At 47.8% G+C, this 15,472-nt stretch overlaps 1 protein-coding gene across 1 annotated transcript in view; it reads right to left on the bottom strand.

Annotated features, from left to right (window-relative positions):
* Positions 1 to 10,321: 10,321 nt before the first annotated feature.
* The window catches only part of LOC142557112 (ATP-binding cassette sub-family C member 3-like), a 66,660-nt gene continuing 61,509 nt past the window's right edge, over positions 10,322 to 15,472 (bottom strand). Inside the window, exons 22-23 of the mRNA XM_075668726.1 lie at positions 12,529 to 12,723; positions 10,322 to 11,187 (exon numbers count right to left, since the gene is read on the bottom strand). Of these exons, the coding sequence (XP_075524841.1) occupies positions 11,031 to 11,187; positions 12,529 to 12,723 (352 nt within the window). The 3' untranslated portion in view covers positions 10,322 to 11,030. The remainder of the gene's footprint in view (positions 11,188 to 12,528; positions 12,724 to 15,472) is intronic.

The following is a 15,472-nucleotide window of genomic DNA, read 5'->3' as shown; positions in this document are numbered from 1 at the left end:
CGAACAACAATGCAGTCGTGTTGACAAGCGATAACACGAAATTTCCTAATGCATAAAGATGGATAGGTGGGTTAGTTGGTAATGCGGTAGTATAAAAAACTCACTGCTATAAACACAGAACGTAGAGAAGCAACACACTCCACACGCGCTTGGTGTGTGTTGCTTCGGTAGGCAACGGCGTGACAACGACGGGGACGCGCTCTTGCTTACCCGGCTGAAACACTTCAGCAGCAGCGCCGTTGCCTTGTCTCGTGCCCTGTGCGAATGCTTGGGGATGGAACGCAATAGGTTACGCTTGACGACGAGACTGTCGAAAATGGCTTTGTACTTGCTCAGCGGCGGGCTGAGACGTCGCGAATCGGCGTCCCAGTTGCTGCAGACGTGCCTGCGCAAGTAGATGGCGGCAATATTGTGCGTGATGATGCTCTTGCTCAACTGAATTTGGTTCGACTGAACAATCTCGTTCGACTGAACGACATGAGATACACGGCACGCATGACAGGACAAGGATGACATGCATGCGTTGCACGCGTGCGTGACACGACGTGAACGCGATGGCATGACATGGCGTTAACAGGAGCGACATGCCATGACATGTCGTTCCAAGATATGTGTACCATTGCGTGAGTTGAATGGCATGGTTGACGCGACGTGCCCCATATGACGAATGACAGGACTTGACGAGGATGACATGAGATGCCTTGCTTCTGTCTTCATATGGAGGCTCGAGCAACTCGCAATTGCTTATCTTTACAAGCATGTTCACCCCCCCCCTCCTGTTAGCTAAGTGAAAAACCCCGACTATTGCTGGATAGCCAGCTGCCCGCAAAATGGCTCTATTAACATCGATTCCCGCAGTACGCGAGTTCTGCATAGCTTTGGTTTGTTCTTTCTCAGTACAGAAATTTCGTGCACGGTTCAGATATTGCGCGATATCATAGCAAAAGCGCGTTAGTACTGTTATCTGCATATGCTGAATGGGCAGCAGCAAGCAATTATACGCTATAAGACATAGACATATGATGACCACAATTTTCAGTTTCTTGCATAAGTGGTATTAAGCGTGAATAAGAAAGCGGCAATAAATCATCGGGGATTGCCTTCCTTTTCATACTGAACATCGTTTCCCGGCCACACGTTGGTGTCACGTGTGGAGCCGGTGTTACCCTGTGAAGCCGATATAGCCGCGATGACAACCAAACAAACACACTGCGGGCGAACTCGACGAAGCAGGTGCGCCAGCCAATCACGCTTGCTCATTTCCGTGGCTTTATGGCGGAAGGGAACATCTTGCACTAATGATGTCCCTGAGGAACTATATCAATGAGCGTGGAGGTACAGAGCGAGAACTGTAGCGTGGTTGAGTGGGCGGACCTTGTGTTAAATGTATAGGTGTCTACCGCGTATGCGCTCTTAGGCACCGTATGTACAGTAGGGTATATGGTAGATTCTGCAAATATGTTTCGCCAAACATCTGGTTCGACTTACACAGGATGGCGGATGTCGCCCTAGCGGTATAAATAAAGCGGGCGAGAAAGTGCCTTGTAGTATGCCTGTCATCATTTCTTCCTCAGCACATTATCGTTCTTTGCAAGTCTGTGCCGCGGCTCAATGTTGCCTTGAGCGTTGTTGGTCAGCTTGATACTCTGGAAAAACCTACTCCCAGTACTTCGCATATTCGCTAATGTGGACGCCGACATCGTGCACTAAAGGCAAAAGTAAGGACATGGCACTACAGCCTTGTAAACCGTTACGATTGACGAGAAGAGAATCGAGTTCTGTGCAGTCTTTGTCAAAAAAATTGGACGATGCTTAAGCTTCGCCTTGAAGAGTGGAACGCGAAAGCGTTCCCGTCGACTCGCCAAGGGGTGTAAGACAATGCGCTACGGCGCAGCGATCACTTAGGCGCCCCGCATCGGACTTTGCACCAACTAATCGCGCGGTGAGCGTCGAGCAAGGCAGCGTTCGGCGCGGCAACGAAACGTGCGCCTGAGCAAGCGGAACGAACCAAAGGACTTGGTGTCTCGGAACGTCGTGATCGGCACGGACAACCGGGCGGCGACGCGCCTCGCATCGGTCCCCGCACAGCCCCAATGCGCGCCTGGCGCGCCACCTATCAGGGCAGTGCCGTACATTGCGAGGAGGGGGTCTTCTGTGTTTGCCGCAAGATGGCTCTGCGTGTGCGGAAAGCGCAGAAGAAATGTAGCGGAAACGTACTTCGCTACGCCTTTAACTGCGACTTCTGCAATTTACATGCTCATAATTACCGATATACACAGCAGTATAACTTTCTACGGCACGTTCGTAAGTCAACACCGCATTCAATAGAGGCGTTTTTGTCCCACTTTGAACGATTCAACTCATCGCTGAGTGGTAGCGTCTCCGCCTCGCACTCCGCAGACCCGGGTTCGGTTCCCACCCAGCAAGTTGTTTTAGAGCGCAGGTCTTTGGCGTCCGTTCCTGGGTTTCGCGTCGTCGTCGTCGTCGGCGTCGTCGTCGGCCTCGTAACCAGCTCCGCCCCCCTTTCATCCCCCCAGCGCTAGCAGCGACCGACTGATACCGCTGGATGCCGCTGACGCCGCTAGAGAGTCAAGATAACGTGACTGCATAGAACACCGTCGCCGCCATGCAGAAAGAGGAGGAAAGGGTCCCCCCCCCCCCTGTTCTTGTGTGGCGGATAGCTGGGGTTGACTCACTATCGCCGTCAGCGGCATCAGTCAGTCGCTGCTATCTCTTCCCTCCTCCCTTTATCGTGTTGTCCGCTTGCTGCGCGCGCTTCTGCCCCCATCGTTTGCCGCTGGGTGTACACGCCGCCCCCCTCCGCTTCCGCTTACTGCTGGTTGCTCTCGACGGCGGCGATGAGCCTCCGCTTCGGCGGCGCGAACTGCAGGGTCTTCTCGGCGGCGGCGATGAGCTTCTGCTTCAGCCTCGCTTACTGCTGGTTGCTCTCGACGGCGGCGATGAGCCTCCGCTTCGGCGGCGCGAACGGCAGGGTCTTCTCGGCGGCGGCGCTTAGCCTCTGCTTCCCCCACGGCTGTGACAACCTCGCGAGGCACTTGTATAGATCTCGTCTTTGAGAATCAAGCATTGGTGTACCAAGTCGAACATATATCAGTCTATTTCTCCGACCACAAAGCTTCCTTCATGACTGTCAAGAACTGTTAGTGGAGTCTTTGTTAAAGGAATACGTGTGAAAAATAAAAAAAAAATTATGTGATAGCGCATACATGTGTTGCTCGATTTCTTTGCCTCAATCTATCCAAAAGGTGAAACAGCTTATTTGCTGCGCTCAAATTTCGCATTAGGAAGTAACGTAATCGTCGGTAATTTTTATTTATGAGTTGCCTTCCGGGATCTTTCGCTCACGGCCGACGACACCGGCTTTTCTGCGACACAAGCTCCTTAACGCTGTCGCGTCAAAAACTTTAACCCGCTGTGAACGGCCGGCGCGCGCCGGTGCTCGCTTGCGCCGAGGGTAAAGAAGGTGAGAGAAGCTTGTCTCTCACTGTCAAGCATCTTTTGATAACAGGGCTCGTGAAAAACTAGAAAGTCGCTCGTTCTGCCAGCTGCGAGGTCTTCTTGCGGCCGCCGTGGTACAGTGCCTCGTGAGAGTAAATGCGCTCGCCTGGGCCAAACTGCCCGGCTTAAACGCAGCGCCTTATACTATAAAGATTGTCCTAATAATCGAAATTTTCTATTACAATTTTATCCTACATATTCATAAGCAAGAGCCTTCGCGTTATGCTTTTACACATTTTAAATGCATTTCTGAGTGCGATGAAAACAAAAGATAAAATATAAACTGACATCTCTCAGTACTGTTACACGCTGTTCCAGGTTTTATTTAATATGCGGGCAGCTGACTCATCTTTCGTTTAGAAAAGACGGGACGCAGTAATTTCGACTACAAGGGCTCTCTTCGGAAAGGCCCTGCAGGTAACCGCCATTACAATATTTGAAAAACGCAGACCGCACTTCTCCACTAAGGAACTACAACATGATTGCGCATGGCGTTGAAGTTCTTTAAATCAACCCACAGTGAGATTATGAAAACGATTTGGGGCTAGAAGACGTTCGTCCTGCCTGAGTAACCCATTGAGTTAGACCCATTCTCTCGGCATTTAGGAAAGTTCCCACTACATCGCTTTTTTGATATCTTCGTGCATACTGCCTCATTGTCGCTAGGACCTACTTTCAAGCACACGTGAGGCCAGAGTAAGCTCATCGCGTTTGCATTGGGCATCACGTGTTTGAAGCGCGTAGAGTAGACCACGGCCACGAGATAATAGGATTCTCCAACAGTGAAGGCGTCACAGCGGCGGTGCTGTCACGGTCACGGGTTCACTGGAAGTATTTTGCATATCGATTACTGAGGCATCGTTCGTCTCTACGAGAAAGGGCTTGACAGGTAGTTTAACAAAATGGGTTATACGTATAGCTTTCAACCAGGGACGTTGGCTAGTTTAGACACACGTGGGCAAGCTGCAATTGTTCAGGGCAACCACAGACCAAATCACATTCAGTGCCTTGAAGGCATGCTGCCCCCTGCGATTTCGTCGAGAGATGCAGGTGCCATACCCTGAAGCTTATCCTTTCCTGATTAATTTGGTCCTTGTGGCATTCATGATGACAAATACGAGATGTCATTGTGGCACCATTATTAAATAGAGCATTCAACTGCTAAATGAGATCTTAGCTACGATCCTCGCAATGTGCCCGTGTTCGAGTATGCGCAGGACTATCGATAGCGTTGCACCTTAATTTAATGCCGAAAAAACATTAACTCATGATTACGACACTCGGAATTGCGAAATTTGACCGTACCGCGTTTGACAGCGGTGGCCAGGGACCCCCGCCCGCTCATCGAGCATGCGCTGCAAGCGGCATGCTAGCCGGTCGGATGGCTTCCGCTTCACCACCGTCGCGTTCGCGCCGCGCTCGCCGCACTTTTTCACGAGCGCTGTTATCAAACGACGCTTTCGAGTAAAAGAGGCACGCTTCCCTCGCCCTCTCTATCCTCGGCGCAAGAAAGCAGCGGCGCGCGCCGACGGTGGCAGCGCCGCCATATCGGAGCGCAACTGCGCTCCGGCCGTTCACAGTGGGTTCAAGTTTTTGACCAACACTGTACGTTTCAGGACGTGACGTAAACATCGGGCATACACGTGTGGAAAGTTGCCGTAGTTGCTATTCAGTGCGTGCTCAGTTGGGTCTGAATGATCACAGATACCAAGATGAGGTTTGCGAAGCGAAGAATTCTGTTCTTCCTCAATGATTCTTGCCTTCTCCCAACTGATTCCACGGTTAATCGATCCTTCGTGTTGGGCTAGTGCGTTTGACGTATCTTTCTTACGCTCGAATCTTAGGCCCCCCATATACCGACTGACCTAAAAAAATAGAGCGCTTTAATTCCCGTTACGTACGGCGATGAAGGCCTACAGCCGCGCCACCCCGCTCACCGGTAGAAGTCGTCGCACGGGTGCACGCTGTGGTCCCGCGAGCGTCGCAGGTCTTCGTCCAGCGTGAAGTGGTCCCGCCGCCACGGATCGAGCCGCGTCAGCAGCAGCGCCGGCGTGGCTAGCAGCGTGGTCGTCGCGACGAGGACGGCGAGCAGCACGAAGCAAGAGTAGCGCGCGCAGGACGCCTCGCCGGACCTGTCCTTGGGGGCAGGACTGCGGCGCCGGAGCAATAGCGGCGGCTGGACGGGCGCAGGACGGCGCCGAGGACACAGCGGCAGCTGCACGGGGCTCTGGCCGCGTCGCATGCCGTTGCCTTTGAATCGAACGACGACTGCGACAACGCTGCTCGAGGTGGTCCCCCGGTTGAGGTCGCCGGTGTGGAATTCCACGCGTTCTGAGGGTTTGAGTCGCAGCAACAGAGAGGGGGCTTCCGACGAGACCGCTACGGCCAGTTGCCTTCTTCTTCTTGTTCTTCTTCTACTCGTGCACTCTTACACGTGCGCCAGTGGGGCACGTGTAATTTGGGCCCAAGAGGCCCAAATTTTACTTTGGTTTGTTTGAGCTCGGTGGTGGTGGTGGTGGTGAAAAACGTTTATTTGCTCTATTTACATATGGAGTTAGCGGTGCGTCAGATGGCTTCTTCCATCTTGATTTGCAGGGTTGGTGCCCCTAGTCCAGGGCCCCACTGAGGGTAGCTGCCGTGCGAGCACGCCTTACTAGCCCTTGCTGGACCTTCAGGATGTCGCTGGAAAGCATCCTCTCCCACTGTTCCGCACTCGGGTTTTCTATTACGGTTATTTCTTTTGCTTTTTGGCAGGTGACTCGTCGTTATGGCTCCAACCGCCGCGGAGGATTGATCATGAATTGTGTGGTAGCAGAGAAAGAAAGAAGAAAAACTGAATTTGGTAAATTAAACAAAGTATCATAAATGGATGATAATCGTTGGTATTATGTATTTTCCGGATATATTAAAGAGCGGCTGGACATACTGTTGGTATCCACGGCGAGAAAGAGAAGACGCTGAGGGAATCAACTTGAAGCAGAGAAAAGAAAATACTGCTAACATTTTTTTTTTGTTTTGTTTTACAGTTGCGGGCGGGTGACGTGTTTCAAATTTAGTAACTTGAATGATAAGCTCAACTATGCTTACCACGCATGATAGTGATGAGAAAGACATTTATTGGGGAAACAAACTAAGAAGTACAATGTTACAATTGGGCTGAATTCTGTGTGACTGCAGTTGTGATGAAATGAAAAATTATGCCAGCATGAGGCGTTGTCAGCAGGCGCGTGACAAAGTTGATTGGGGATCGCTGGCAGACACCTCTTCCTGCAGTGGGCAGAAAGAGGCAGAAGGTGATGATGACCACGATGTTGACGCTCACGATGATAATTTTCAGTTAGAGTTCCAAGAAATCCAAGAGTCAGCCTGGGAAGCATTTACAACTTATAATGCGCCAATACGGCCCAAGCACGAGAAAACACATTGGAATGAACGAAGTCATGCTGGCGTATTGCCGCTAAGGTTTCACCAGAATATTGTAGTCAATTATGTAAAATAATGGATCCCTGCTACAAGCTTTGAAATGGCTCCAAGTTCCTGCTTGCATAAAAATAACACGTCGTTATATGAGTCAGAAACAACAATTGTTTGGTTGATTGATTCAATATAAGGGAGGTTTCGCCTTCAATGGCTAAACCGACCGACCATGTCTAAAAAGATTTCGTGTTGCTTTTTAATGTCTTTTTAAAATTTTATGACAAGATGATTTTTCACTCAAAGAAAAACTTCATGTCAAGTGTGTGCTTACAGGGAAAAAAATCAGCAACGGCAGGAGGCGGAGCATTGCGGTTAAAAAAATGTGGGCCTGAGTGCCCACTGCGTCATGATTAGCATTTATTTGTTGTAATTAAGTTATTTCAGCCGTGTACAGCCGGTCATCGTCGCCGTCGTATTGCCGTTGTCAACACACAGACTCGCAACATGCACTGCATCCGTGGCCCAATTATAATGATTATCATTATCATTTAACGGAGACGCGTTCCGCCATCTGATAATACTTTACGGAATCTCATACGAGGCTACATATGCCGATGTCTTCAATATATCTCACATATACAATTCGTTCCCAAAGTTCGCGGGGTCTACGTAATCCTTCTTACGCATGCCGTTTTGAGGAAGCAGGCTCTGATTCACAAGCAGCCGGTCACGGAATTCTGGTAAAAATTTTTGTTTGTTTTTAAACGCATGAAAGGAGCTACAGAAACGATCTCACGCTATAGGTGTATGTATATGATGCTTTTAAATACAATATTAAGTTCTGAACTAAAACTTACAGCCTCCAGATTAGTATATGAAAGTTATCTAACCTATCAATTTAGCTATAGTTCTGCCGAACACACATTAAAAAAGATATATCTTGAAGACATGCAGGTGTCATTCTCCGAGTGAATAGGATCAATGTTTGTTTGTTGGAACAACCCTGGATAAGTAAGGCAACACATGATAACTTCGTGGAAAAGATATTTCAGCCTGCGTGTGTTTGCTCTGTATAACTTATAACGCACGGCGCACGGTGGCACAATATTTAGCAAAGGCGTGTTTTTTCCATCGCCACAATATTTTAAACCTATTACATATTCACGTACAACAGCCAAGATATCACCGTCACCACCGTCTACACCAGCGTCGAGGTCACCCAAGAGACGACGCAGCGATTCATGTATACGTGCTTGATACCCTACGACAAGCCCGGGTTCGCACCCAGCTACGACAACGCTGCAGAACGAGAAATGCCGCTCGCCATCTGTGGGCACTTCACCATCAACCTCTCGAGGCCTCAAAACACGTGGTTTCCGAAGTACGCGAGGGGAGTAGACCTGCCACTAGGGTAGGGAGCTCTTTTCTGGTAGACCTGAATCAGGTAGACCTCCCACTAGTGAAAGCACAGAGTCGTCACGTATTGCGCGACTTATTGGGCATAAAACAATTGTTTCGAAGTACTGGCGCGCATTGCCGAATGATTAGAGCTCCATAAAGAAATAAACAATACGATAATTCTGAAATAATATCGGAGAAGGTCTCAAGGTTTTAGTTGGAGTGGCGGACGACAAAGTTTTGTAGCCTTTTAGGCCACCAATAGAGCGCGCACTTGGAAGGCTGCTTTCAAAGATGCGATGTTGAAAAGGTAGTTGAGGGATACCAGAAGAAAATCAAAAGTGAAACTTCACGTATAATAGACTGGTCGAGTGTAGTTTTGTATTGTTGTTTGATCTTTCATCTCTGGGAAGAAAAGATTCAGTCAAGGAAAACATATCTAACGTAGGATAAGATTTTTTCATCAGCTTAAACTGTTACCCCCGCTTCCACCCTCCATTACCCAGCGAATAAGAACGTACGCTGCCGCTACCGAAGCATCATCTTCTTACATGTCTCCTGGGACCAGAGGTCGCGAGGGTATATGCCTCCCCCGATCTCGGGCGCCATGCTCGTTTAGGTTAGCTTCAGTGCGCCGCAGAGAGGGCCCTCGAAATGAGCTCCACTCCTTTGTTGCCCAATAGAACAGGACACCAGACTATTTCCTTTAAGAGTACAATACGCTGTGGAAAATAATCACATAGAAGTGCGAGCTTAAGTGTGTCGTTCTGTGTTGAAGTGGGCTCGTCAGAGCACGAAATCAGGTGAAGGTCACCCGGCTTAGTGACAGGTTCCTTCTCGTAGCATTGTCCTTAAAACAGCTTAATTCATGACTAGTTGCACACAAGAATACTCGCCAAAGCAGCAGCCGTGGTCTTCCAAAAGACCGTCGCTGACTTGCCCTATCGCGGCTCGTGATTGATCTATAATGCGGGAAACCAGGTGGAACCTACTGACCGCATGTAATCCATGACTCTCATGTTTTGGGATCCCAGAATGTTCTAGTGACGCTCCAGTGCGCAGACTCGTGTAACTTGAACTTCATTTGTTTATTACACAGTAAATACATGCAGCAAAACTCTCAAGTGTGGCCCTGAAAGACAGTTTATTTTCTTGTGCACATGTCGATCTTGGCCTTAGGAACCTTTATTATCGGCTATCTCAGAAGTGTAACATCCATTTGTACTTGTTCGCATTCATTACATACCATTGAGAAATACCTGAACCCGCGGCGAATTCTGCGCTATCGCTTCCTTGTACCAACTGCTTGCAGACCATCTTTGCGGCTGGTGCGCAGATATTTGGGAAACGGCTGCAACGTTATCAAATATTTCTGTGTGAGGTCAGTGAAGTGCTTCACACTGCGTCGAAAAAACCTAGCAATGATGTCGCTATAGATAAAGTCCTGGCTCATCTGAGGAAATGATGTTTAAATAAACGCTTAAACTCGGGTCACATACATCGCACATGATAATTGAAATAGTGTTGCAAATATGTTTCACTTAGCGAAACATAAAAGGAACGATATTAGGAATGATACAAAATAGCAGAGACAAGAAGCTCCCAAGAAGGATGAGCAGGCCAAGGGCTTTCGTTGCACATAAGTTCCGCTTATTAAGCGGTACACATTTTTTCATGTATGTTCCATCTGTTTAGTGCGACATGTGTGAAATCAGATTAACAGTGCAGCTTCAGGCAGGTTCATAACGTAACGATGTCGTCAAATTATGGTGATTTAGGAATGGAGCGCTAATGGTCGCATTTTCCAGACTATGTTCAGCGCCAAGAATGCGCATGAAACGTTCTCAAGTTGCCCGCTAGAGATATGGACACATTACATAGTCGCTATTGAAATCAGTAGTTATTTTTCTTACCTAAGGATTTTGATTTTGTCCGATGTTAAGACGCCCGGCAGATAAACGTCGATTGGAAGTACCCGGCCATTTCCGTAGACAACCGATATATTCTGCGCATGTACGCATCTTTTGTTATTAAATGCTGTCAGATTTTCTTTTTGTAATGCGACTACACTCCTTGTAGGTAATGGATAAGGCTCTTCCTTACAACGATTGCATCGGCACTCAAACGTGTTTGTCCAGTGATAAATACTGGATAGCCGAAAGTTAGAAGCAGATCTTAGCTCATTATCAACTCAGATCCAGAAAGGTACTGCCATCAGCGCTGATGTTTTGAGTCGCATTCGTTATCGCGGTAGTATGATGACAGTGGCAACTTTTCTTCCTGCCGAAATTCCCCATGAAACAGAACCGACCGACTTGGAGACGCGAGATCTTTGTAATAATTTAGTGTGTGAAACAGAAGACGCCATTTATCGCCCACAGAAATTTAAAATTTTTGGATAAATTTAAACACTTCCAAATCTTTAAAAAATGCAGTGCTTCTTCGTGAAGGAACTGCATAAGTGGCCTGTGGAACTTTTCGTCCAGATAACTTCCGTACTCGCGAACGCATGATATCACGAAACGCCAGCGCCACGATTGCTGCTCCTGCGCGGCCTAGGCAACTAGTCTTTAAGCCTGTGTTTTTGGCGTTGCGTAGTTTGTGCCCTTCGATCACATCCTGCGAGATGTGACGCCAGCAGCGAAGCATGGTTTCACCAAGGCAGTCTACAGCCACACGTCTGCGGGCTGTTATTTTCACAGTTCAGTAGTTGATGCATAGTCTCGGCCATGGGCGTCGAAAGGTAAGGCTCCGGCGTTCTTGGCCATCGTGTGGAATGCGGAACTGGCGTCATAGAGTAGCTTCTTCACCGGCCCGTACTCCAGAACGGTGCCATCCGCCATTACAAGGATCCTACAGTGGCAAAATAAACGCAAGCATGAGTCAGAGTCAGTCGTTGTTGCGAACTTGAACGATGCAAAGCAGGACAGGTCTGGATGCATGCGTAAGACACAGACTATACCTGCGGAATGAAACGCGGTAGTGAAAATCTAAAGTAGTACGCACAAAACGTGCAATTACGCGAGAGTGCCCTGTGATGGTGCTACGAATGCAGTCACTAAAGTTGATGCCGACTCTAATCAAACTGTACGATCCAAAATTACGTCATTGTCACGTGAACCAGGTTCGGTGGAAACGAAAGTATGCTCATTAGTTCGTGCTAAACATGAGGTATTTAATTCTGCGATTAGTGTTTGTACTGTGCGTGCGAAGATAGGCTGTTGGCGATACTTTCTTGAAAACCACGGAACGTACCAGCCGTGTTCAAGAGAGCGTATTTCATTGGTTGCGTCAAGAAAAGAAAAACACGAATTTTCTCGACGCTTTTGCGAAAATCCTGAAAACGGAAAAGTGCAATTCAGACTTGGCATAACAAGCACTGCAGTGTATTTATCAGTTTCACGTTGTGACTCGGAGTTGCTAGCAAATTCGGTTTTCTCACAGAATCCTTGGTCGGCACTTTTGATCGTGCTGCACAACACGGAGCAATTGCCAAGTTTCGATTCGAAAATCCGAACCAAGCTCATCGAAGCTCAATCACGTTAAATAAAGTGAATAAAAGAAAAGTTAAACCGTAAACGTGCGAGAACGAATGGAGAGTTTCCTTGAGATATAAACAAAACAAAAAAAGGAAATAGTTGCATGCGCGGAGCTCTGGTCTCTATTTTTTCTGCCTTGCGTGACCTCAGAGGGCTACAGATATTCCGGATTGCGGAATAGCAGATCATACTCCACCAGTATGTCACTATTGATTCGGCCGCGTATAGACGGTTTGCTGTTGACGTCAACGATGCAACTTCAAGTTGTTCTAGTCGCCATCATGGACGCCCGCCATACATGGCTGCCACGATGACGACGTCAGTTCGCCCTATTAAAACGCGTACATTGTATCGCTTCTTGATGGTGACCATTTTTCCCCAGATCATCGCTGTTATCGCCGTTATTACGCAATTTCTCAACGGACTAATTAGCACCCCAAGATGGCGACCACGATGACGTCAGGGCAAACCATGTATTGAGAGCGACTGTCAATTCTGCCGTACGCTCAACATCTCTTGTGCACTGCGTGGTGTTTCTTTTCGGAGCGACGCAATACGCACTACTGACGTAGGCACACTTTGCGACGACGTGCGAATTCAAATGCGTGATAGGAAACAAAACGGTGGGCAACGTTATCGCAACGTTATCGCTCACTTGTCGTAGTCGAGCACGGTGTGAATGCGGTGCGCAATGGCAATCACAGTGCACTGGGCGAAGGCGTCCCTCAGCGTGGCCTGGATCAGGCGGTCTGTGTCGCCGTCCATCTGTGACGTTGCCTCGTCCAGCACCAGTATCTTGGGTCCACGAAGCAGGGCTCGGGCCAGGCACACCAGCTGTCGCTGGCCCACGCTGCACGGCGTATGGGACAATGTAAAACGCCAAATAAATTTCTTTGAAGTGGGACACCTAGGCGTTTTAGGCACCCAAGTGCATTTAGATGCGTCGATGCAACGTAGCTTAACAAGGACGTAAGGACGTACAGCGCTTGTCGGAAGTGTAAAAAGGCTACTTCGCGTCTTTACAATCGACTCCCGTTAATGCACACCTCGCGGAAACGCGAGATTTGGTCGAATGTATGCCTAGTGTCCTATATGTAGGACACTTAAATTTTCCAAATAGCTCGAACATTTTTTTGTAAAAAAGCTAGCGCTCCCTTTCGGGTGTTTCTGAGGCCCTACCCTACTCGCATGAAAGTCTTGGTTAGCGTGGGAGCGCACCTCGCGACGATCTTGCAGTCTCAAAATTGTCGTTCCGCGTGAGCTTCGACGAACGCCATGCCGCGGAATAAAATGTAAGTAATATAAATTCAAATGAGTTTTGATGTTGTCAATATTTTTGTCAGTTTTTCCTGAGTAATTGAATATGCTCTGAAAACAATATCACTGTGATATATGCAAAAGCTTTTTGGTTGCGGTCTGTCAAACAGGGGTGTCCTATATGTATCACACTAGGCAGATCAGGGGTCGTAGTTGTGTCACATTGGAACGCGCGATGCGTCGCGCGCGTAGCGTTGAAGTAACGTAATAAAGGACATATGGACGTATGGTAGAAACTTCCTTTTCCACTTTCAGTCAGGAGATTCCCCGCAGTTCATTTTACCGCAGAAAAGATCCCCAAATGCTCAACGATATTCTAAACCGAAATGACGCTGGGGAAGATGTACCGTCGACTGTGGCCACCCTTCCGCCCGAAAATCACGCGGTGGCAGTGACAGATAAAGAAAACGGTCATGAAGAAGGCACCAGCGTGGACCATATGCCAGGAAGCACTCTTCGTGCTGAAGTTGTGTACACTTGTTCAGAGTCGAGTGAGGATGAGGACGACCGGGAGCCACAAGCTAAGCAAGAGAAAGGAAGTGTCAAGTGGGATAAACGCGACTTGAATGAGAGTTTCCAAACTCGCCATTCGTGTGACCCATACTCCGCTGATGGAGCATCGCTAACTCCAGTAGAGGCATTTAAAAAAATTTTTTTGACGATGAAGTCGTCAACCTGCTTGTTGAAAACACCAACACTTATGCACAACAGAAGAATCGGTTCTCGAACGTGAACGCAGGTGAGCTGAGATGTTTTCTCAGCATTCTGCTTCTCAGTGGCTATGTGCCGGTTCCAAGGCGTTGCATGTTTGTGGGAAAACTCACGTCATTCTCATAATGAACTTGTCGCGCACTCAATGAGGTGCGACCGATTTGAAGCCATTTTCACGACCCTACATGTGGCTGACAACAACAATCTAGTACAAAAAGACAAATTCACAAAACTGCGACCACTGTTTAGGCTCTTGGATGAACGGTTTCTGTTGTATGCTCCATTACTAGACTGCTTCAGCAATGAAGAAGGATGTGTGAGTACTTCGGAAAGCATGGATGCAAGCAGTTTATGAAAGCGAAACCAATCCGGTTTGGCTATAAATTGTGGTGCGTTTGCACCCCATTGGGCTATTTGCTTTCTGTTGAACCCTACCAAGGGAGGTATAGCGTCAATGTGGATGATAAAAACAAGCTTAGTCTAGGGGGATCTGTTACAGAAATAGTGTCCAGGATGAAAGGAAAGCTTGATTACTGTTTTCACGTGTTCTTTGACAACTTCTTTTCAAGTCTCAAACTTGTTAGAATGCTTTCGTCAATGGGTGTCAAGTGCACAGGCACCGTGAGGGATAACCGAATAGAAAACTGCCCCATCCTCGCACAGAAAGAAATGAAAAGTGAGACTCGAGGCTTCTACGAGTAGAGAGTCGATGCCGAGTCTGAAATTATTGTATGTAGCTGGAAGGACAGCAGCACAGTGACCGTTGTGTCAATTGCTTACGGGGTCGAACCAACGCAAATGGTAAAAAAAATATTCAAGAGAGAACAGGTGCAAAGTCACAGTGGAGCAGCTATTCTGATTTCGAGGTACAATGGCAACATGGGAGGAGTTGATAGACTGGACCAAAATATTGCCAAGTACCGCACAACCATCAGAGGAAAGAAGGGGTATTCATCACTCCTGACGTATCTTGTTGATGCATGTATGACTAATGCAATACAGAATGGGAATGCAATAATGCAATAATGCAATACAGAATGGGAACAGAGCTCCTCATATTTCGATGGACGATAGCGATGTCATACACGAAGAGTTTCGGTTCCAAGCCACTGCGTGGAAAAAGCCGGCAGTCTTTGCTGGAAGCCCAAAGCCGATTTGACGGCATTGACCACACAGTGATCCCTAAAGACAAGCAAACGAGGTGTGCAAATTGCCATGGGAAGGCCACCACACGTTGTGAAAAATGCGCCATCGGAGTCCATGTCAAATGCTTCAAATTGTATCATTCAAATAAGTAGTAAATGTGTCTAGTGTCCTATACGTAAGACGGCTGCAAAAACACAATCGGAAAAAAAATTTTTTTGAACAAAAAGTTGATTCTGCTTTCTGAGGTCCCAGAAGCAATTACTATGGGAAAATAAATCACTTTCCTTAATTTCCCCAAGTTCAGGCACATATGGGTTAACAAAGGTCGGCAAAATTAAAGAGTTAAAATGCCTTTGTCGCTCGAAGGTTACCGTCGTCGACAGATTGCTTCAAGTGGAGTATTACGATAACTATACATGTCGATC

The sequence above is a fragment of the Dermacentor variabilis genome, chromosome 9 (assembly GCF_050947875.1).
Source record: "Dermacentor variabilis isolate Ectoservices chromosome 9, ASM5094787v1, whole genome shotgun sequence".
Taxonomy (NCBI): Eukaryota; Metazoa; Arthropoda; class Arachnida; order Ixodida; family Ixodidae; genus Dermacentor; species Dermacentor variabilis.
This window is presented reverse-complemented; position numbering and strand designations above follow the sequence as displayed.